The sequence below is a fragment of the Passer domesticus genome, chromosome 4, assembly GCF_036417665.1.
Source record: "Passer domesticus isolate bPasDom1 chromosome 4, bPasDom1.hap1, whole genome shotgun sequence".
In the NCBI taxonomy this organism is placed as follows: domain Eukaryota; kingdom Metazoa; phylum Chordata; class Aves; order Passeriformes; family Passeridae; genus Passer; species Passer domesticus.
Genome location: NC_087477.1, coordinates 82,233,975 through 82,254,543, shown reverse-complemented (window position 1 = coordinate 82,254,543; position 20,569 = coordinate 82,233,975). Strand labels below are relative to the sequence as shown.

General features: G+C 66.3%; 2 protein-coding genes across 2 annotated transcripts; both read right to left on the bottom strand.

The window, feature by feature from the left end:
• Positions 1-238: 238 nt before the first annotated feature.
• On the bottom strand, positions 239-4,096 carry NAT8 (N-acetyltransferase 8 (putative)). Its single transcript, XM_064419125.1, has 2 exons — positions 3,304-4,096; positions 239-1,400 (listed from the first exon to the last, which is right to left on the bottom strand). Exon 2 carries the CDS (start codon positions 1,390-1,392, stop codon positions 733-735), a length of 660 nt encoding a protein of 219 aa, XP_064275195.1. The 5' UTR covers positions 1,393-1,400; positions 3,304-4,096; the 3' UTR covers positions 239-732.
• A 1,034-nt stretch (positions 4,097-5,130) lies between these two features.
• Positions 5,131-20,314, bottom strand: CPXM1 (carboxypeptidase X, M14 family member 1). The gene is made up of 14 exons (XM_064419124.1): positions 19,780-20,314; positions 19,543-19,662; positions 19,231-19,340; positions 18,349-18,488; positions 18,198-18,282; positions 16,683-16,833; positions 16,441-16,529; positions 16,214-16,337; positions 14,361-14,557; positions 12,998-13,177; positions 11,131-11,428; positions 7,133-7,272; positions 6,146-6,248; positions 5,131-5,535 (listed from the first exon to the last, which is right to left on the bottom strand). Exons 1-14 carry the CDS (start codon positions 20,189-20,191, stop codon positions 5,285-5,287), a joined length of 2,400 nt encoding a protein of 799 aa, XP_064275194.1. The 5' UTR covers positions 20,192-20,314; the 3' UTR covers positions 5,131-5,284.
• Between the last annotated feature and the right edge of the window lie 255 nt (positions 20,315-20,569).

The window sequence follows — 20,569 nt, the reverse complement described above, 5'->3', positions numbered from 1 at the left end:
CTAATGTCGCCTGTCCCCAAAGATTTCCCCTCTCCCCCAAAATCTCCGTTATCCCCCAGTGTGTCCTCAGTTCCCCAAGAGGCCTCTTATCCCCAAAGGTGTCGCCCAAAGCATCCCCTGTTCCACCCAGGTGTCCCTCAAGGTATCCCTTCCCCCTCAGAGTGTCCGCTGTCCCTCAGGCTGTCCCTTGCCCCAGGGATGTCCCCATGCCCCAAGATGTCCCTTGCCACACACACCGTTCCCACAGGTCTCTCTTTATTTCCTGCTGCTGGAAATCCAGGAAGGGCCATGTGGGTGCCCCCTGTGCCCGGGCAGGGATCGGGGGTGCCATGGTTCAGTGCCAGGGTTGGAGTGCTGTGCTGGATCCCGGGGTGCCAAGGCAGCGAGTGCCACACGTCCTGGTGTCACCGTGCCAAGGCAGTGCCAGGCTGGGGTGCCGCGGTGGTGCTTCGTGTCCTGGGATTGCGGTGCTGTGCCGGCGCTGCTGTGCCAGGATTGGGGTGGGAGTGCTGGGGTCGCGTCCCGGGGCCGGGTGCGGGGTGCCATAGCGGTGCCAGGGGTCGCGGGCAGCGGCGGTGCCAGGGTTCGGGTGCCACGGCAGTGCCACGGCCACGCCTCATGTCCCGGGCTCGCCGCACCGGGGCTGGAGCTGGGGTGCCATGGCGGTGCCTCGCGTGCCAGGTTTGGCGTGCCACGCCGGCCCCTCCATCCCGGCACCGCGCCACCCGGGCCCTACTTAGTGCCATCCCCCAAATCGCAGCGGTAGTGAAACATCTGGAAGTTCAGGAAGGTGCCCAGCAGCGAGGGGTACGAGGTGCCCACCCTGCGGAAGCCCTGCCCCTCGTAGAGCCGCTGCGCCGCCACCTGCACCATGGAGGTGCTGAGCACCACGGCGCCGTAGCCGCGGGCGCGGGCGAACGCCAGCACCTCCCGGCACAGCGCCCGCGCCAACCCGCGGCCCCGCTGCTCCCGGCTCACCGACAGCCTCTTCAGCTCCAGCTCGCCGCGGCCCGCGGGCACCGCCGCCACCATGCCCGCCACGGCGCCGCCCTCCTCGGCCACCCAGAAGCGGCAGTCGGGCGGGCGCAGGTAGGCGCCGGGCACGTCGCACAGGTCGGTGCCCAGCGCCTCGCGCACGTAGTCGGTGCACAGCGAGCGCACCAGCACCCAGAGCAGCACCAGCGCCAGCGCCACCGCGCCCAGCCCCAGCGGCCAGGAGCCCGCGGCCGCCCTCGCCGCCACGAAGACGGCCAGCAGCGCCAGGCGCACCCGCGCCGCCCGCAGCACGTGCCGGAAGGCGGCCGGGGCGTGCTCCAGGATGCCGCGGGCGAACAGCGCCCGCACGGCCTCGTAGTCCTGCTCCTGGTACTGCCGGATGCGGAACGACGCCATGGGGGCACCTGCGGGGGCACGCAGAGGGGTGAGGAGTGACATGGACGGCGTGGGGTGGGGGAATGGATGCTGGGGGGGACGGGGGGACAGGGACGGCCAGAGTGTCCTGAGAGCCATCCCTGGGGTGGCACAGGGGGTCAGGGCAGTGCCATGGAGGGGGACCCCCCACGACACCCCCAGAGCCCGTCTTTGGGATGGCACAGTGGGGTCAGGGCAGTGCCATGGAGGGGGACCCCCAGAGCCCATCTTTGGGAGGGCACAGGGGGCTTAGGGCAGTGCCCACCCTCCTAGGGACCCCCAGGATATCCCCCAAACACATCCCTGGGGTGGCATAAGGGGTCAGGGCAGTGCCCACCTTCACAAGGACCCTCAGTGTGCCCCCAGACCCATCCCATGGCACAAGGGGTCAGGGCAGTGCCATGGTTGGAGACTCTCCACCATACCCCCAGAGCCCATCTTTGGGATGGCACAGGAGGTCAGGGCAGTGCCCGCCCTCACAGAGATCCCCAGGATATCCCCAAACACATTTGTGGGATGGCACAGGGGGGTCAGGGCAATGCCATGGATGGAGACCCCCCACGATACCCCCAGAGCCCATCTTTGGGAGGGCACAGGGGGGTCAGGGCAGTGCCCACCCTCACAGAGATCCCCAGGATATCTCCAAACACATCCCTGGGGTGGCACAGGGGGTCAGGGCAGTGCCCACGCTCACAGGGACCCTCGGTGTGCCCCCAGACCCATCCCTGGCATGGCACAGGGGGGTCAGGGCAGTGCCCACCTTCACAGGGACCCCCGGGGTGCCCCCAGACCCATCCCTGGGGTGGCACAAGGGGTCAGGGCAGTGCCATGGAGGGGGACACCCAGACTCATCCCTGGGGTGGCACAAGGAGTCAGGACAGTGCCCACCTTCACAGGGACCCCCGGGGTGCCCCCAGACCCATCCCTGGGGTGGCACAGGGGGTCAGGGCAGTGCCAGTGCTGCTCCCACCTGAGGATCCCCCCAAAAACAAAGGGAAAAAAGTTGGGGGGTCCCTTTTCCCTCTTGCTGAGCCCTCGGGGGTTCACCCCCCGCCCCAGGGCAGGGGCTTCACCTGGCACAGCCGGGCTGGCAGCACGGGCACTGGGGAGGGGGGGGACACAGGGGAAGCGCTGCAGGATCCGGGGGTGCCCCCCACCCTCTCCCCGGGACCCCGGCACTCACCGGGAGCCGCGGCACGACCTGCCCCGGGCAAAGGTGGGCACGGTGTGGGCACCGTGCTGTGCCCGGGACGGAGCGGGGCAAAGGGGCAAAGGGGCAAAGGGCCCGGGCACAGGAGGGGCAGGAGGGACAGGAGGGGGCAGGAGGGACAGGAGGGACAGGAGGGACAGGAGGGGGCAGGAGGGGGCACAGGCACAGGAGGGGACAGGAGGGGACAGGAGGGACAGGAGGGGGCAGGAGGGACAGGAGGGACAGGAGGGACAGGAGGGGGCACAGGCACAGGAGGGGACAGGAGGGGACAGGAGGGACAGGAGGGGGCAGGAGGGACAGGAGGGACAGGAGGGACAGGAGGGACAGGAGGGGGCACAGGCACAGGAGGGGACAGGAGGGGACAGGAGGGACAGGAGGGGGCAGGAGGGACAGGAGGGGACAGGAGGGACAGGAGGGGACAGGAGGGACAGGAGGGGGCAGGAGGGACAGGAGGGGACAGGAGGGACAGGAGGGGGCACAGGCACAGGAGGGGACAGGAGGGGACAGGAGGGACAGGAGGGGGCACAGGAGGGGACAGGAGGGGGCACAGGCACAGGAGGGGACACAGGCACAGCCCCCCCAGCGGGTTTAGGGGCACAGAGCCATGCCGGGCACGGCGAGGGGGTCCCCAAAATGCCCCAAACCCCCCCCCGCCCCCAATCCCTCCCGGCCGCCCCCCCCACCTGCTGCTCCCGGCGCTGTCGCTGCTCAATCCGGGACCGGCGGCTCTGCGGCTCCTCGGGGACCACCGGGGGGTCCCTGGGCGGCCCGAGGGGGGCTCGGTGACCCCCCAGCACCGCGCCGGGGGGCTGGTTTGGTTGTTTTTGGGGGGGGGGTCTTTGTGTGCCGCACCCCCTGTGCCCGCAAGATGCCGGGTGCGTTCAGCCCATCGTTCGGCGGGGGGGGGTCCGGCAGGTTTAGGGGGGGCTCCGGGGGCAGCACGGGGGGCGGGGGAGGGGGGACACCCCCAGTTCGGGCCGTGCCAGGCCGGAGGAGGCTCCGGCGGCGCGGCGAGCGCAGGCGCCGAGCGGGAAGCGCTGCCCCTGCCGGTGATGCCACAAAGGGATCCCGCAGAGTTGGGGGTCACGGGGGGGATTTGGGGGGGCACAGGGCACGGAGGGCTCGGGCACGGCCGGGGGGACACTGCAGGAGAGCCCCGTCACCCCCAAACCCCGGCCATGGGCAGCGATGGGTGGCTATGGAGGAGTGGGGTGGGGTGACCCCACTGTGGGGACCCCCCAGCCCTGGCCGGGGTCACCCCAGGGGGGTGGGGGGTCCTCACGGTGATGATCGCCCCCCCCAGCCCCGGACTGGGCACCCGGGGGGTGTCACGGGGGTCCCGGGGACCCCCGGGAACGGCTGAGCCCGGCACTGGGGACAGCCCTTCCTTTGGGGAGGGGACATGGTGGCATCGGGGCCGGACCGCAGGGGGTTCAGGGGGGTCACCCCACCCTTTATCGTACCCCAACACCCCCAGCGCCCCCCAGGATCCCCCAGTGCACCCACGGCCCGGCCCTTCCCGGACCCCACAGCCCGGCCACCCCCGGACCCCCCCACCCTGGAGACCCCCCCAGTGTGGCAGCACAGCCGGACATTGTCCCCAAGGTCCCCAGGAGGTCGCAGCCCCCCAGGTCCCGCTGGCCCAGCAGCGCCCCGCGGCCCCAGCGCTCTGTGGCCACCCCTGCAGGTCCCCAGTGTCCCCCCGTGTCCCCCCGTGTCCCCCCCATTGTCCCCCCCGTGTCCCCCCCGTGTCCCCGAGCCCCCTCAGTGTTCCCCCAGCCCCGCCCCCTCCGCGCCGCCCATGAAGCTCGCACCCTATTGGTCCCGCCGCCGCCACGCCCCGCCCCTCCCGCCGCCAGCAGCCAATAGGCGCGCAGAGATGAAGGGAGGGCGGGACAAGCGCTCACGTGCGCGTGGGGGCGGGGCCAGATGATGCATCGGGAAAGGGGCGTGGCCGGGCGGAGCACCCGACACAACAAAAGGGGCGTGGCTTGGTGGGCGTGGCTTGTGGAGATTAATTATTCCTACCACGGAAAGGGGCGTGTCCTAGTGAGGGGCGCGGCTCAGCGCGCAATTCCTATTGGTCCGCAGCGAGTGGGCGGGGCTTTACCGCGGCGGCGCGATTGAATGGCAGAGAGTGGGCGTGGCCTGGCGGGGGGCGTGGCCTCGCCGAGTTCCCACGCGGGGGCTCGGGGCGGGATCGAGCCCCGGTACCGCTCCCGGTCCCGCTCTCTTTTCTATTCCCAGTCCTATTCCCGTTCTCTTTCCTATTCCCGTTCCCATTCCCAGTCCCGTTCCTGTTCCCGTTCCCGTTGCCATTCCCGGTCCCTTTCCTATTCCCGTTCCCATTCCTATTCCCGGTCCCGTTCCCGTTCCCGTTCCCATTCCCAGTCCCGTTCTCTTTCACGGTGCCGTTCCTATTCCCATTCCCGATCCCGTTCCTGTTCCCGGTCCCGTTCCTGTTCCCGGTCCCGTGCCCGGTTCCCGTTCCCATTCCCGGTGCCGTTCCCGGTCCCTCCGCCGCTCCATGCCCGCACACTCGCAGCGGCAGCGCACCCGAGCTTTACTGGGAGCCGTCCCGCGCGGACCCCGGTCCCGGCCCGGTCACTGCCCGCGGTCCCGGTCCCGTCCCGCTCGGTGCCCCCGGTCCCGGTCGCGTTCCGCTCAGTGCCCGCGGCCGTGGGCGCGCAGGCGGCGGAGGCGCAGCCGCTGCAGCCGCAGGGCCGGGTCGGGGCCCGGGCGGGTTCCCCCGTGCCGGTGCCGGCCCCTTGCCCGCGCCAGGCGGAAGCTGCAGGGCGTGGGAACGTTCTCGAAGTAGACCCGGCACGGCTGCGTGGCCGCCTCGTAGCCCTCGGCCCGCGCCGTCACCTCGTACTCGCCCGGGTTCAGCAGCCGCCAGTAGTCCCCGTCCGAGGCTGCGGCGGGGCCGTGTCACACTGCTGTCCCCAGCCCGGGCCTGGCCTTGTCCCACCCCTGTTCCCATCCCCAGTCCCGTTCCTGTCCCGATCCCATCCCCATTCCCAGCCTAACCCTGCTCCTGTTGCCGTCTGCAATTCCCAATCCGATCACCCCTCCATCCCTGTCCCCAAACCATCCCATTCCTGTCCCTGTCCCCATCTGCAATTCCCAATCCCATCCCCCCTCCATCCCTGTCCCCAAACCATCCCATTCCTGTCCCTGTCCCCTTTCCCAGTCCTGTTTCCACCCCCATCTGCAATTCCTGATCCTGTCCCATTCCTTTCCCTGTCCCACTCACATCCCCAGTGCCATCCATTCCTGTCCCATCCCCATTCCCAACCTCATCCCATTTCTCTTCCCATTCCTGTCCCCATCCCATCCCCTTTCCCAGTCTCATCCCATTTCCACCCCCAAATCCCATCTCGTTCCTTTCCCTGCCCCCATTCCTGTCCTCATTCCCATCTCCCCCCCACCCCGTTCCCATCCCATCCCCGTCCTTATCCCGCCTCCATTCCCGCCTGACCCCGACCCCATTCCCACCCAAATCCCGTCCCGGTGTGCCCGTACCGGTGCGGACGTCGTGGTTGATGCCATCCACGGAGATGATGGCGTTGGGGATGCCCTGCCCGGTGTCGCTGTCCCTGACCACGCCCTTGATCCCGCGGTGCACCTGCGGGGGGTCGGGCAGGTGGCACAGCCGTGTCCCCCCCTCCCGGTGCCACCCTCGGCCTTTGGGGACAGCCACGTCCCGCTGCCACCCTGCCCTGCCCACGGCCGCCCTGGAGTGTCCCCAGCGTGTCCCCCCTCAAAGGTTTACAGAGAGCCCCTGGGCGTGTGCCCTGCCCGTGACACAGTGCCCCCCTTGTCCCAGCAGCCCCGGTGTCCCCACAGTCCCAGCACCTCCAGACCCCACCCAGTGTCCCCATTGTCCCAGAAACCCCCAAATCCCACCCAGTGTCCCCATTGTCCCAGCACCTCCAGACACCCCACTCGGGACCCCTTCCCAGTGTCCCCATGATGCCAGAACCACCTGGACCCCCTCAGTGTCACCATGACCCAGCAACCCCCAAATTCCCCATCCTGATCTCCCCTTCCCCAGTGTCCCCCTGGTCCCAGCACCCCCAGACCCCCTCAGTGTCCCCATCACCCAAACCCCCCCAAATCCCCCATCCTGGACTCCCAGAGTGTCCCCATGATCCCATAACAACCTCAAACCTCTCAGTGTCCCCATGTCCCAAATCCCCCATCCTGATCTCCCTTTCCCCAGTGTCCCCATGATCCCAGATCCACCTGGACCCCCTCCAGTTCCCCCATGTCCCAAACCCCCCCAAATCCCCCATCCTGAACCCCCATTCCCCACTGCCCCCCTCATCCCAGCACCCCAAACCCCCCATTCCCCCATTCCCATCCCACCCCAGCCCCTCCGCACAGCCAGAGCCGGGGTGCCTCCTGCCCCCCTCGAGCCGTGTCCCCGTGCCCCGGTGCCACCCCGGTGCCAGCCCGGAGCCAGCCCGGAGCCAGCCCGGAGCCAGCCCGGTGCCAGCCCGTGCCCACCTGCTCCATGAAGAGCAGCAGCGACTCGCGGTTGTTCTCCCACTCCTGGGGCAGCTCGGAGGCGTGCGGGAATTTGTCGCAGGAGAGCTCCACGGTGATCTCGAAGCAGTTGGTGTGCAGGTAGCTGAAGTCGTTCATGCCTGCGGGGCACAGTGGGTGGCACCAGGGGACAAAGGGACAGGGAAGCCCCGGGGTGTCCCGGAGAATTTCAGATTTTCTGTGCTGACAGCACTGACCCCCAGCAGAACACTGCAGTTAACTTAAAGAGAAAACTTCCAAAATGAAACGACAGAACTCAGATTATAAATGTGCAGTTAGATTAGAAATGTGTGATATCACGTGGTGGAAAACTCAGCGTTTGAGGGTTTAGGATATAATAATTATATAAAGCAAAATGGAAAAAAGAAACAAAAAATCCACACGTCCCTGCTCACTGCCATGTGCCACCTGAGCTCAGTGTCCCTGACACTGCCATGTGCCACCTGAGCTCAGTGTCCCCACTCACTGCCATGTGCCACCTGAGCTCAGTGTCCCTGACACTGCCATGTGCCACCTGAGCTCAGTGTCCCTGACACTGCCATGTGCCACCTGAGCTCAGTGTCCCTGCTCCCTGCCATGTGCCACCTGAGCTCAGTGTCCCTGACACTGCCATGTGCCACCTGAGCTCAGTGTCCCTGACACTGCCATGTGCCACCTGAGCTCAGTGTCCCCACTCACTGCCATGTGCCACCTGAGCTCAGTGTCCCTGACACTGCCATGTGCCACCTGAGCTCAGTGTCCCCGCTCACTGCCATGTGCCACCTGAGCTCAGTGTCCCCGCTCACTGCCATGTGCCACCTGAGCTCAGTGTCCCCGCTCACTGCCATGTGCCACCTGAGCTCAGTGTCCCCGACACTGCCATGTGCCACCTGAGCTCAGTGTCCCTGACACTGCCATGTGCCACCTGAGCTCAGTGTCCCTGCTCCCTGCCATGTGCCACCTGAGCTCAGTGTCCCTGCTCCCTGCCATGTGCCACCTGAGCTCAGTGTCCCTGACACTGCCATGTGCCACCTGAGCTCAGTGTCCCCGACACTGCCATGTGCCACCTGAGCTCAGTGTCCCCACTCACTGCCATGTGCCACCTGAGCTCAGTGTCCCCACTCACTGCCATGTGCCACCTGAGCTCAGTGTCCCTGACACTGCCATGTGCCACCTGAGCTCAGTGCCCCACTCACTGCCATGTGCCACCTGAGCTCAGTGCCCCACTCACTGCCATGTGCCACCTGAGCTCAGTGCCCCACTCCCTGCCATGTGCCACCTGAGCTCAGTGCCCCACTCACTGCCATGTGCCACCTGAGCTCAGTGTCCCCACTCACTGCCATATGCCACCTGAGCTCAGTGTCCCCACTCACTGCCATGTGCCACCTGAGCTCAGTGTCCCCACTCACTGCCGTGTGCCACCTGAGCTCAGTGCCCCGCTCACTGCCTTGTGCCACCTGAGCTCAGTGTCCCTGCTCCCTGCCATGTGCCACCTGAGCTCAGTGCCCCACTCACTGCCATGTGCCACCTGAGCTCAGTGTCCCCGCTCACTGCCATGTGCCACCTGAGCTCAGTGCCCCGCTCACTGCCTTGTGCCACCTGAGCTCAGTGTCCCTGCTCCCTGCCATGTGCCACCTGAGCTCAGTGTCCCTGCTCACTGCCATGTGCCACCTGAGCTCAGTGTCCCTGACACTGCCATGTGCCACCTGAGCTCAGTGTCCCTGCTCCCTGCCATGTGCCACCTGAGCTCAGTGTCCCTGCTCACTGCCATGTGCCACCTGAGCTCAGTGTCCCTGCTCACTGCCATGTGCCACCTGTGCTCAGTGTCCCTGACACTGCCATGTGCCACCTGTGCTCAGTGTCCCTGACACTGCCATGTGCCACCTGTGCTCAGTGTCCCTGACACTGCCATGTGCCACCTGAGCTCAGTGTCCCTGCTCACTGGCACCATGTGCCACCTGAGCTCAGTGCCCCGCTCACTGCCTTGTGCCACCTGAGCTCAGTGTCCCTGCTCCCTGCCATGTGCCACCTGTGCTCAGTGTCCCTGACACTGCCATGTGCCACCTGAGCTCAGTGTCCCTGCTCCCTGCCATGTGCCACCTGTGCTCAGTGTCCCTGACACTGCCTTGTGCCACCTGAGCTCAGTGTCCCTGCTCCCTGCCATGTGCCACCTGTGCTCAGTGTCCCTGACACTGCCATGTGCCACCTGAGCTCAGTGTCCCTGCTCACTGCCATGTGCCACCTGAGCTCAGTGTCCCCGACACTGCCATGTGCCACCTGAGCTCAGTGTCCCTGCTCACTGCCACCGTGTGCCACCTGAGCTCAGTGTCCCTGCTCACTGCCATGTGCCACCTGAGCTCAGTGTCCCGCTCACTGCCATGTGCCACCTGAGCTCAGTGCCCTGCTCACTGCCATGTGCCACCTGAGCTCAGTGTCCCCGCTCACTGCCATGTGCCACCTGAGCTCAGTGTCCCCGCTCACTGCCATGTGCCACCTGAGCTCAGTGTCCCTGACACTGCCATGTGCCACCTGAGCTCAGTGTCCCTGACACTGCCATGTGCCACCTGAGCTCAGTGCCCCACTCACTGCCACCATGTGCCACCTGAGCTCAGTGCCCCACTCACTGCCATGTGCCACCTGAGCTCAGTGTCCCGCTCACTGCCATGTGCCACCTGAGCTCAGTGTCCCCGCTCACTGCCATGTGCCACCTGAGCTCAGTGTCCCCGCTCACTGCCATGTGCCACCTGAGCTCAGTGTCCCTGACACTGCCATGTGCCACCTGAGCTCAGTGTCCCCGCTCACTGCCACCATGTGCCACCTGAGCTCAGTGTCCCTGACACTGCCATGTGCCACCTGAGCTCAGTGTCCCTGCTCACTGCCATGTGCCACCTGAGCTCAGTGCCCTGCTCACTGCCATGTGCCACCTGAGCTCAGTGTCCCTGCCACCCACCGTGTGCCACCTGAGCTCAGTGTCCCCGCTCACTGCCATGTGCCACCTGAGCTCAGTGTCCCCACTCACTGCCATGTGCCACCTGAGCTCAGTGTCCCTGCTCACTGCCACCGTGTGCCACCTGAGCTCAGTGTCCCTGCTCACTGCCATGTGCCACCTGTGCTCAGTGCCCCACTCACTGCCATGTGCCACCTGAGCTCAGTGTCCCTGACACTGCCATGTGCCACCTGAGCTCAGTGTCCCTGACACTGCCATGTGCCACCTGAGCTCAGTGTCCCTGACACTGCCATGTGCCACCTGAGCTCAGTGCCCCACTCACTGCCATGTGCCACCTGAGCTCAGTGTCCCCGCTCACTGCCATGTGCCACCTGAGCTCAGTGTCCCTGACACTGCCATGTGCCACCTGAGCTCAGTGTCCCCGCTCACTGCCATGTGCCACCTGAGCTCAGTGTCCCTGCTCACTGCCATGTGCCACCTGAGCTCAGTGTCCCTGCTCACTGCCATGTGCCACCTGAGCTCAGTGTCCCTGACACTGCCATGTGCCACCTGAGCTCAGTGTCCCTGCTCCCTGCCATGTGCCACCTGAGCTCAGTGTCCCTGACACTGCCATGTGCCACCTGAGCTCAGTGCCCCACTCACTGCCATGTGCCACCTGAGCTCAGTGTCCCCGCTCACTGCCATGTGCCACCTGAGCTCAGTGTCCCTGACACTGCCATGTGCCACCTGAGCTCAGTGTCCCCGCTCACTGCCATGTGCCACCTGAGCTCAGTGTCCCTGCTCACTGCCATGTGCCACCTGAGCTCAGTGCCCCACTCACTGCCATGTGCCACCTGAGCTCAGTGCCCCACTCACTGCCATGTGCCACCAGTGCTCAGTGTCCCCACTCACTGCCATGTGCCACCTGAGCTCAGTGCCCCACTCACTGCCATGTGCCACCTGTGCTCAGTGTCCCTGCTCACTGCCATGTGCCACCTGAGCTCAGTGCCCCACTCACTGCCATGTGCCACCTGAGCTCAGTGTCCCCACTCACTGCCAGCCACCGTGTGCCAGTTGGCGCCGTTGATGATGTTGCCGTGGCGCGTGAAGTCGTCGTAGTGGCAGGGCCGGCGCTCTCCGCTGGCCATGGCCAGGTTGGCGGTGGCGTAGACGGTGGCCAGCCAGCGGAAGACGCCGTCGTCGGCCGTGGGGGTCAGCTCCTGCGCCTTCCAGTAGGTGCGGCTCATGTCGAAGGGGTAGGTGACCACCAGCTCGCCGCCGTGCAGGTTGGCGCTCAGCACGAACGGGTAGCGCTGCATCCACGCGATCACCGCCCGCGTCTCCGGGGCCACCTGTGTGGTGACAGCGCCGTCACCCACGCTGCCATGGCCACCCACACCTCTGGGGCCACCTCATGGTGACAGCATCGTCACCTGTGTCTCCGGGGCCACCTGCGCGGTGACAGCGCCGTCACCCACACTGCCATGGCCACCCACACCTCTGGGGCCACCTGCACGGTGACAGCGCCGTCACCCACACCTCCACGGCCACCCATGCATCTGCAGGGCTACCTGTGCAGTGACACCACTGTCATGCACGTCTCTGGGGCCACCCATGCATCTCCAAGGCTACTGGTGCAGTGACATTGCTATCACCCAAACCACCATGGCCACCCATGCATCTCTGGGGCCACCCGTGCAGTGACAGCGCTGTCACCCACACCTCCGGGACCACCCATGCATCTCCAGGGCCACTGCTGCGGTGACACTGCTGTCACCTGCATCTCTGGGACCACACGTGTGGTGACACCACCATCACCTGTGTCTCCAGAGCTGCCTGTGCGGTGACACTGCTGTCACCCATGTCTCTGGGGCCACCTGTGTGGTGACACCTCTGTCACCCGCATCTCCAGGGCCACGTGTGTGGTGACACCGCTGTCACCAGGGCCTGGTGGTGGTGGTGGCCACATCCTTGTGGCTTCTGGTGACCCACGGAGCTGGGCGGGTCCAGCCCCAGGGCGGCCCCCTGTGGGTGGGCAGCACTGCCCGGCGGATTGGGAGGGGTTTGGGGGGTTTAGGGGGGTTTGGGGGGATTTAGGGGCACTTTGGGGGGTTTGGGTCTCACCCCAATGTGATAGGATGGGGGTTTTGGGGTCTCACACTGACAGGATGGGGTTTGGGGTCTCACACTGACAGGATGGGGTTGGGGTCTCACACTGACAGGATGGGGTTTGGGTCTCACACTGACAGGATGGGGTTTGGGGTCTCACACTGACAGGATGGGTGTTTGGGGTCTCACACTGACAGGATGGGGTTTGGGTCTCACACTGACAGGATGGGGTTTGGGGTCTCACACTGACAGGATGGGTGTTTGGGGTCTCACACTGACAGGATGGGTGTTTGGGGTCTCACACTGACAGGATGGGGTTGGGGTCTCACACTGACAGGATGGGTGTTTGGGGTCTCACACTGACAGGATGGGGTGTTTGGGGTCTCACACTGACAGGATAGGGTTTGGGGTCTCACACTGACAGGATGGGTGTTTGGGGTCTCACACTGACAGGATGGGGTGTTTGGGGTCTCACACTGACAGGATAGGGTTTGGGGTCTCACACTGACAGGATGGGGTTTGGGGTCTCACACTGACAGGATGGGTGTTTGGGGTCTCACACTGACAGGATGGGGTTTGGGGTCTCACACTGACAGGATGGGTGTTTGGGGTCTCACACTGACAGGATGGGGTCGGGGTCTCACACTGACAGGATGGGTGTTTGGGGTCTCACACTGACAGGATGGGGTTTGGGTCTCACACTGACAGGATGGGGTTTGGGGTCTCACACTGACAGGATGGGTGTTTGGGGTCTCACACTGACAGGATGGGGTTTGGGGTCTCACACTGACAGGATGGGGTCGGGCTCTCACCGTGGCGTTGGCGAAGGTGTAGTACTCGGGGATGGGGATGTAGTGGTTGGGGAACTCGTGGGGCACCAGGTCGTTGTCCTCGGCGTCCCACAGCGCCGTGTTCAGGTCGGCGAAGTTGTGGTTGAGGTCGATGCCCTCGTACGTCCAGCGGCCCATGGCCCATCCCGCCAGCTCCGAGCCCTGCCGGGCACTGGGATCAGCGGGATGGGCACTGGGATGGACACCAGGATCACCCGGATGGGCACCGGGATCACCAGGGTGGGCACCAGCATGGGCACCAGGATGGGCACCGGGATCACTGGGATCGGCACCGGGATGGACACCAGGATCACCCGGATGAGCTCCAGGATGGGCACCGGGATCACCGGGATGGGCACCAGGATGGGCACCGGGATCACCGGGATGGGCACCAGGATGGGCACTGTGGTCACTGGGATGGACACTGTGGTCACTGGGATGGACACTGTGGTGGGCACAATGATCACTGGGATGGGCACTGCAGTCACCAGGATGGGCACTGGTGTGGGCACAGGGATCACTGGGATGGACACCAGGATGGACACCCTGGTCACCGGAATCACTGGGAAGGGCACTGGGGTGGGCACAGGGATCACTGGGATGGCACTGGGATGGACACTAGGCTCACCAGGATGGGCACAGCAGTCACTGGGTGGGCACTGGGATCACCAGGATGGGCACTGGGATCACTGGGATCCCTGGGATTGGCACCATGGTCACCAGGATGGGCACCGGGATGGGCACCACAGTCACTGGGATGGACACCAGGATGGGCACTGGGAACACCAGGATGGGCTCTGGGATCACCGGGATGGGCCCTGGGATGGGCACCGTGGTCACCAGGATGGGCACTGGGATCACTGGGATGGGCACTGGGATGGGCACTGGGATCCCTGGGATGAGCACTGCTGTCACTGGGATGGGCACTGGGATGGGCACTGGGATCACCTGGATGGGTGCCAGGATCCCCAAGATGGGCACCAGGATGGGCACTGGGATCCCTGGGATGAGCACTGCGGTCACCGGGATGGGCACTGGGATCACCAGGATGGGTATCAGGATCCCCGACCTGGGATCCCCGGGATGGGCACTGGGATCCCCGGGATGGGCACCGGCATCACTGGGATGGGCACCGGGATCCCCGGGATGGGCACCGGGATCACTGGGATGGGCACCAGGATCCCTGGGATGGGCACCGGCATCACTGGGATGGGCACCGGGATCACTGGGATGGGCACCGGCATCACTGGGATGGGCACCGGGATCACTGGGATGGGCACCGGGATCCCCGGGATGGGCATCGGGATCCCCGGGATCCCCGCGGGCAGGGCGGTGCCAGCCGTACCAGCTTGTAGGCGGTCTCGTAGCCGTCGGGGTTCATGGAGGGCAGCAGGTGGATGCGCGTGCCCGTCACCAGCTGCACCACGCGGGCGTTGCCCCCACGGAACTCCCGGCACAGGAACTCCATCAGGTTCAGCAGCAGCTCCCGGCCCAGCACCTCGTTCCCGTGCATGCCGGCCACGTAGCGGAACTCCGGCTCTCCTGCGGCAGGGCGGTGGCTGCAGGGGCCCTGGCCACCGTCCCCGTGTCCCTGCACCACCCTGGGTGTCCCCGTGTCCCCATCCCCATCCTGGGTGTCCCTGTCCCCATGTCCCTGCACCAGTCTGAGTGTCCTTGTCCCACCCTGGACCAGTCTGGGTGTCCCTGTGTCCCTGTCTCCATCCTGGGTGTTCCTGGTCATCCTGTCCCTACCAATCTGCACCATTCTGTGTGTCCCTGGTCACTGTCCCCATGTCCCTGCCCCAGTCTGAGTGTCCTTGTCCCATCCTGGATCAGGCTGGGTGTCCCTATCTCCATCCTGGATGTTCCTGGTCACCCTGTCCCTATTGATCTGCACCATCCTGGGTGTCCCTGGCCACTGTCCCCACATCCCTGCACTAGTCTGGGTGTTCCTGTAACCCCATCCCAGGTGTCCCTGTCCCCATGTCCCTGCACCAGTCTGAGTGTCCTCGTCTCATCCTGGACCAGGCTGGGTGTCCCTGAGTCCCTGTCTCCATCCTGGGTGTTCCTGGTCACTGTCCCCATGCCCCTGCACCATCCTGGGTGTCCCTGTCCCCATGTCCCTGCACCACCCTGGGTGTCCCTGTCCCCATGTCCCTGCACCACCCTGGGTGTCCCTGTCCCTGTGTCCCTGCACCACCCTGGGTGTCCCTGTCCCTGTGTCCCTGCACCAGTCTGGCTGTCCCTGTCCCCATGTCCCTGCACCACCCTGGGTGTCCCTGTCCCTGTGTCCCTGCACCACCCTGGGTGTCCCTGTCCCCATGTCCCTGCACCACCCTGGGTGTCCCTGTCCCCATGTCCCTGCACCACCCTGGGTGTCCCTGTCCCCATGTCCCTGCACCACCCTGGGTGTCCCTGTCCCTGTGTCCCTGCACCAGTCTGGGTGTCCTTGTCCCATCCTGGACCAGTCTGGCTGTCCCTGAGTCCCCATCTCCATCCTGAGCATTCCTGGTCACCCTGTTCCCATCCACGTGCTCCACTTTGGACATCCCTGGTGACTGTCCCCATCACCCTGCACCAGTCTGGGTGTCCCTGTAATCCCACCCTGGACCAGTCCAGGTGTCCCCAACCCCATCCCACACCAGTCTGGGTGTCCCTGTCCCCATCCCACACCAGTCTGGGTGTCCCTGTCCTGTCCTTCACCAGTCTGGGTGTCCCTGTCCCCATTCTGCACCAGTCTGGGTGTCCCTATGTCCCCATCCTGGGTGTCCCCAGCCACCCAGTCCCCCCGTCCTTCACAGGTCTGGGTGTCCCTGGTGACCCCAACTCCATCCTGGGCATCCCATGCCAGGCTGGGTGGCCCGGTGACCCCACCCTGAGCCAGCCAGGGTGACAGTTCCCACGCTCCACCACCAGCGCTGGTGACTGTCCCCACCCCCTGCACCACCCAGGGCATCCCTGGCACCCCCTCCTCATCCTGGGCACGCCCGGCTGGGCATCCCTGGCGCTGTCCCCACGCCCATCGTGCCCCACCGCGGCTGTCCCCAGCTGTCCTGGCTGTCCCCAGCTGTCCTGGCTGTCCCGGCTGTCCCTGGCTGTCCCCGGCTGTCCCGGCTGTCCCTGCTGTCCCCGGCTGTCCCGGCTGTCCTGGCTGTCCCCGGCTGTCCCTGCTGTCCCCGCTGTCCCCCCGGCACGCACCGACTTCGTGCTGCCCGGGGTTGTCCGAGATCTCCATCACGTAGAGGCGCAGCCCGCGGGAGCTCTGCCCGATGCTGTACACGCGGGTGATGTCGGGGCACTCCTCGCTCACCCTCTTCATCAGCTGCGGGGGGGGTGGCACCGTCAGGGACACCCCGAGGTGGCACAGCCCCCCCAGCCCCGCGCTGTCCCTGGGGACACGGAGCGCCCCCAGGGGACGCTGGCACCTTTCTCATCTCCTTGTAGTTGTGGTGGCGGAAATCCAGCTGCGGTTCGGGGGGCACCGGGGGGTGCCAGGCGTGGGCATCGCTGGGGTCTGCGGGGACACCGAGGGGACACGGGGGGACACGGTCAGGGACAGCGAACAGCCCGGACCGCGACGCTGGCTGGGCGCTGCTGGGGCGGCGTGGGGTGACCCGGGGGACAGCCAGCGGGTCCCCGGGGGCAGGGGACAGGCGGGGACACGCACCGGGCACCGGGCAGCCCAGCACCTCGGCCCGCAGGCACACGGTGCCGTTGGGGAACCAGCTCTGCGGGTTGATGCGCAGGAAGCGCCCCACGAGCGGCGAGGGCAGCAGGTTCAGCACCGGCGTCTCGGGGTCTTTGTTGGCAGGGAACACCTGCAGGGGACAGGAGGGGACAGCAGGGGGTCAGGGAGAGCCGCCCGTGGGGCTGCAGGCGCTGCCCGGTGCCCTCCAGCAGGCACGGCCGGGGCACAGCCCCGGGGGCGCTGCTCGGAGCCCAGAGGCACCAGGGGTGGGCACGGGGAACCCCAAATCTGCTCCTGGCAGGGGTCGGGCAGGGGGACCCCGAAATCCACCCCTGGCATGGAGATCCCCAAAGCTGATCCTGGTACAGCCTTGACGTGGTGACCCCCAAATCCACCCCAGGCACAGGGACCCCAAATCCATCCTTGGCACAAGGACCCCAAATCCATCCATGGTACAGGAACCTCCAGATCCAGCCCCGGCACGTGGTCCCCAAATTTGTCCCAGCACAGCCCTGTCCCAGGGACCCCAAATCCACCTCTTGTACAGGAACCCCCAAACCCACTCTGAGCACAGGGACCCCCAACACCACCCCTGGCACGGGGACCCCAAATCCACCTATGGGACCCCCAATCCCAGCCCTGGCACAGGGACCCCAAACCCTCCCCAGCCCCAGGCTGCCGTGCTCGCCCCCGCTGCCATGCCACACCCACGCGTGTCCCCAGCCCGGTGCCATGCCACACCCACGCGTGTCCCCAGCCCGGTGCCATGCCACACCCACGCGTGTCCCCGTGTCCCCGCGGCCGTGCCAGGGGGGCTGGCAGGTGCCCAGGCAGGGACAAGCAGCCTTTGTGCTGGGGGGAAGTGCTGCAGGGTGCCCGGCAGGGCCAGGCCAAGGGCAACAGAGCCCGGGCACGGAGCCAGCTGGCACGGGCACCCCGGGATGGGCACCCCGGGATGGGGTGGTTAACCCGGTGTGGTTAACGCCCTGCCCAGCGTGGTTTTCCTGCCTGCCATGGTTAACCCCAGCACAATTAACCCAGGCCTAACTAATCCCCCTGGCGGGGTTATCTCACCTGGGTAACCCCCAGTATAATTAACCCTGGCATAATCAACCCCCCTGGCATTGCTACTCCCCTGGCACAGTTAACCCTTGGAATGGTTAACCCACCCGGCACAATTAACTCCCACCACAATTAACCCCCAGTATAATTAACCCTGGCCTAACTAACCCTCCTGGCATGGCTATCCCACCCAGCATGGTTAACCCCACCACAATTAACCCCAGTATAATTAACCCTGGCCTAATTAACCCCACCCTGGCATCATTACCCACCTGGCACAATTAACCCCGGAGCATCATTAACCTCCCCACCTCGCTTAAAGCCTCCCCCATCATTACCTCCCAGGTGAGTCCTGCCCCCTGGCACTGTCACCTCCCCATGTCCCCACCCTGTCTGGTGATGCCACCCCGGTGCCACCCCGGTGTCACCCACCGCCTCCTCGGTGCCGTTGCGGCTCGGCAGCCACGCGTGCGAGTCGTTGCTGACCTGCACCTTGTAGGACGTCACCCAGTCGTACCTGCGGGGCACGGGGCGGTCAGGGGGTCCCCCGCGCTGTCCCCCCCCGTCCCCCTTGTCCCCTTACGTCCAGATGGAGTTGAGGCCCTGGGTGACCACGCCGGTGAAGCGGGTGAGGCGCCGCGCGTCCACCTGCAGCCACTGCCGCGTGTCCTCGCGCCCCGCGCACCAGCCGCCGTCGTAGAAGTCACCGTCGTAGAGCCCTGACTGCGGGGAGGGCAGGGGACACGCACAGGGACACGGCCCCACCGCCTGCCGTGTCCCCGAGCCCGGGGTGGCACCGGGGTGGTGGCACCGGGGTCACGGGGAGCCACAGGAGGGAGGGGACAGAGCCGGAGAGCGCCTGGGACACTCGCGGGCCTCGAAGATGCCACAAACTCGCCACAAATTGTCACAAACATGCCATGAATGTGCCACAAACTCGCCACAAAATGTCACAAATGTGCCATGAATGTGCCACAAACTCGCCACAAAATGTCACAAATGTGCCATGAATGTGCCACAAACTCGCCACAAAATGTCACAAACGTGCCATGAAGATGCCACAAACTCGCCACAAAATGTCACAAACATGCCATGAAGATGCCACAAACTTGCCACAAAATGTCAAACGTGCCATGAATGTGCCACAAACTCGCCATGAATGTGCCACAAACTCGCCACAAAACGTCACAAACTTGCCATGAATGTGCCACACCTACTCTGCGTCTGCCATGCACTTGCCACACCCACGTGCCACATGTTGTGTAGGTGACATCCAAACATCCCCCTCAGCCTGGCACTCTTGGCACACTCCTGGCCCATTCCTGGCACATCCTGACCCATCCTGGCACACCCTGGCACACCCTGGCACACTCCTGGCACACTCCTGGCGCATCCTGACCCATCCTGGCACACCCTGGCACACTCCTAGGACACTCCTGTCCCGCCCTGGCACACCTGGCAGTACCTGGATGTTGAGGCGGCCGCGGTGCGCGCCCAGCCCGTGCCGCTTGTGGCTCGATGCCCGGAGCTGCTCGTCCAGCACCCGCAGGGACTCCAGCCCCAGGGGGGGACACGCTAGGGACACAGCGGGGACAGCGCTCGCACAGGGACCCCTGAACGGCCGCGGCTGTGCCCACCCGGTGTCCCCACCGAGCTGTGCCATGGGGACCGTGCCAGCCACGGCTCAACACCCCAACCCCAGGTGCCCCCAGGTGTCCCCAGGACACGGCCAGCTCCAGGTGACAATGCCCGGGCCACCCGCACCCAGCGCACGTACGGGGCTCCTGCGGAGCGGCCGGAGCCTCCGGCTTCTTCCTCAGCACCTTCTTCTTCACCACCTTCTTCCTCACCACCTTCCTCCTCCTCTCCGCCACCTTGCTCACCGTGGGCGCCGGGGCTGCGAGGGGACAGGGGAAGAGCGTGGCACCCCTTTTTCCCCCATGGACCCCCCTTTGCACACTCTGTCCTTCGCACCCGCTCCCCTCCCAGCGCCCCCGACCGCTCCCGGTCCTACCTGTGGCCGCGGGGTCCCCGTCCCGCAGCCCCCCGCGCCGGGAGGGGCCGGGGGGGGTCGCGCTGCCCCGCACCGGGGGGGCCGTGCCGCCTTTTGGGGGTCCCGAAGTGCTGCTGCTCCTCGAGGGGGCGGCCGTGGTGCCCCTCGGAGGGGGCACCCCGCTGGGTGTGGGGGGTCCCGCCGTGGTGCCTTTCCAGGGGGGCGTCTCGCTGCCTTTGGGGGGTCCCGTCGTGGTGCCCGTTCTGGGGGACACCCCGCTGGCGGTGCCCTTCGCTGGGGTCACCGCGCTGGGTTTGGGGGTGCCGCGGGGCCGGCCGGGCTGGGGGGGCGCGGCGCGGGCGGGGGGCGGCGGGGGGCCCAGCAGGAGGAGCAGCAGCAGCAGCAGCAGCGGGGCGAGGGGCGACCCCGGCATGGCCGCGGCCCTGCCGGTCCCTGCCCGCTCCTGCCGCTCCCTGCCCCGCTCCTGGTCCCGGTCCCGGCTCCTCCCCGACCCCCGCCCGCTCCCCGCCCGCTTCCTGCCCGGGACCCCCGCCCGCCTCCTGCCCGCCCCTGCCCGGACCCCCGGCCGTGCCCGCCCCGTTAAACGGCCCCGTTCCGCTCCCCGGGCCACCGGACCCCTCGAACGGGGGACACCGGGTCCCGCCCGCTCACCGGCGGGCCTTGACCTGTGTCCCCACCGTGTCCCCACCGCGTCCCCGCTGTCCCATCACCATGTCCCGCTGTCCCCTCCCTGTATCCCCGCAGTGTCCCCACGTCGGGGAGTGGCCCGGGGGTCCGCGGGGCTCCTCCC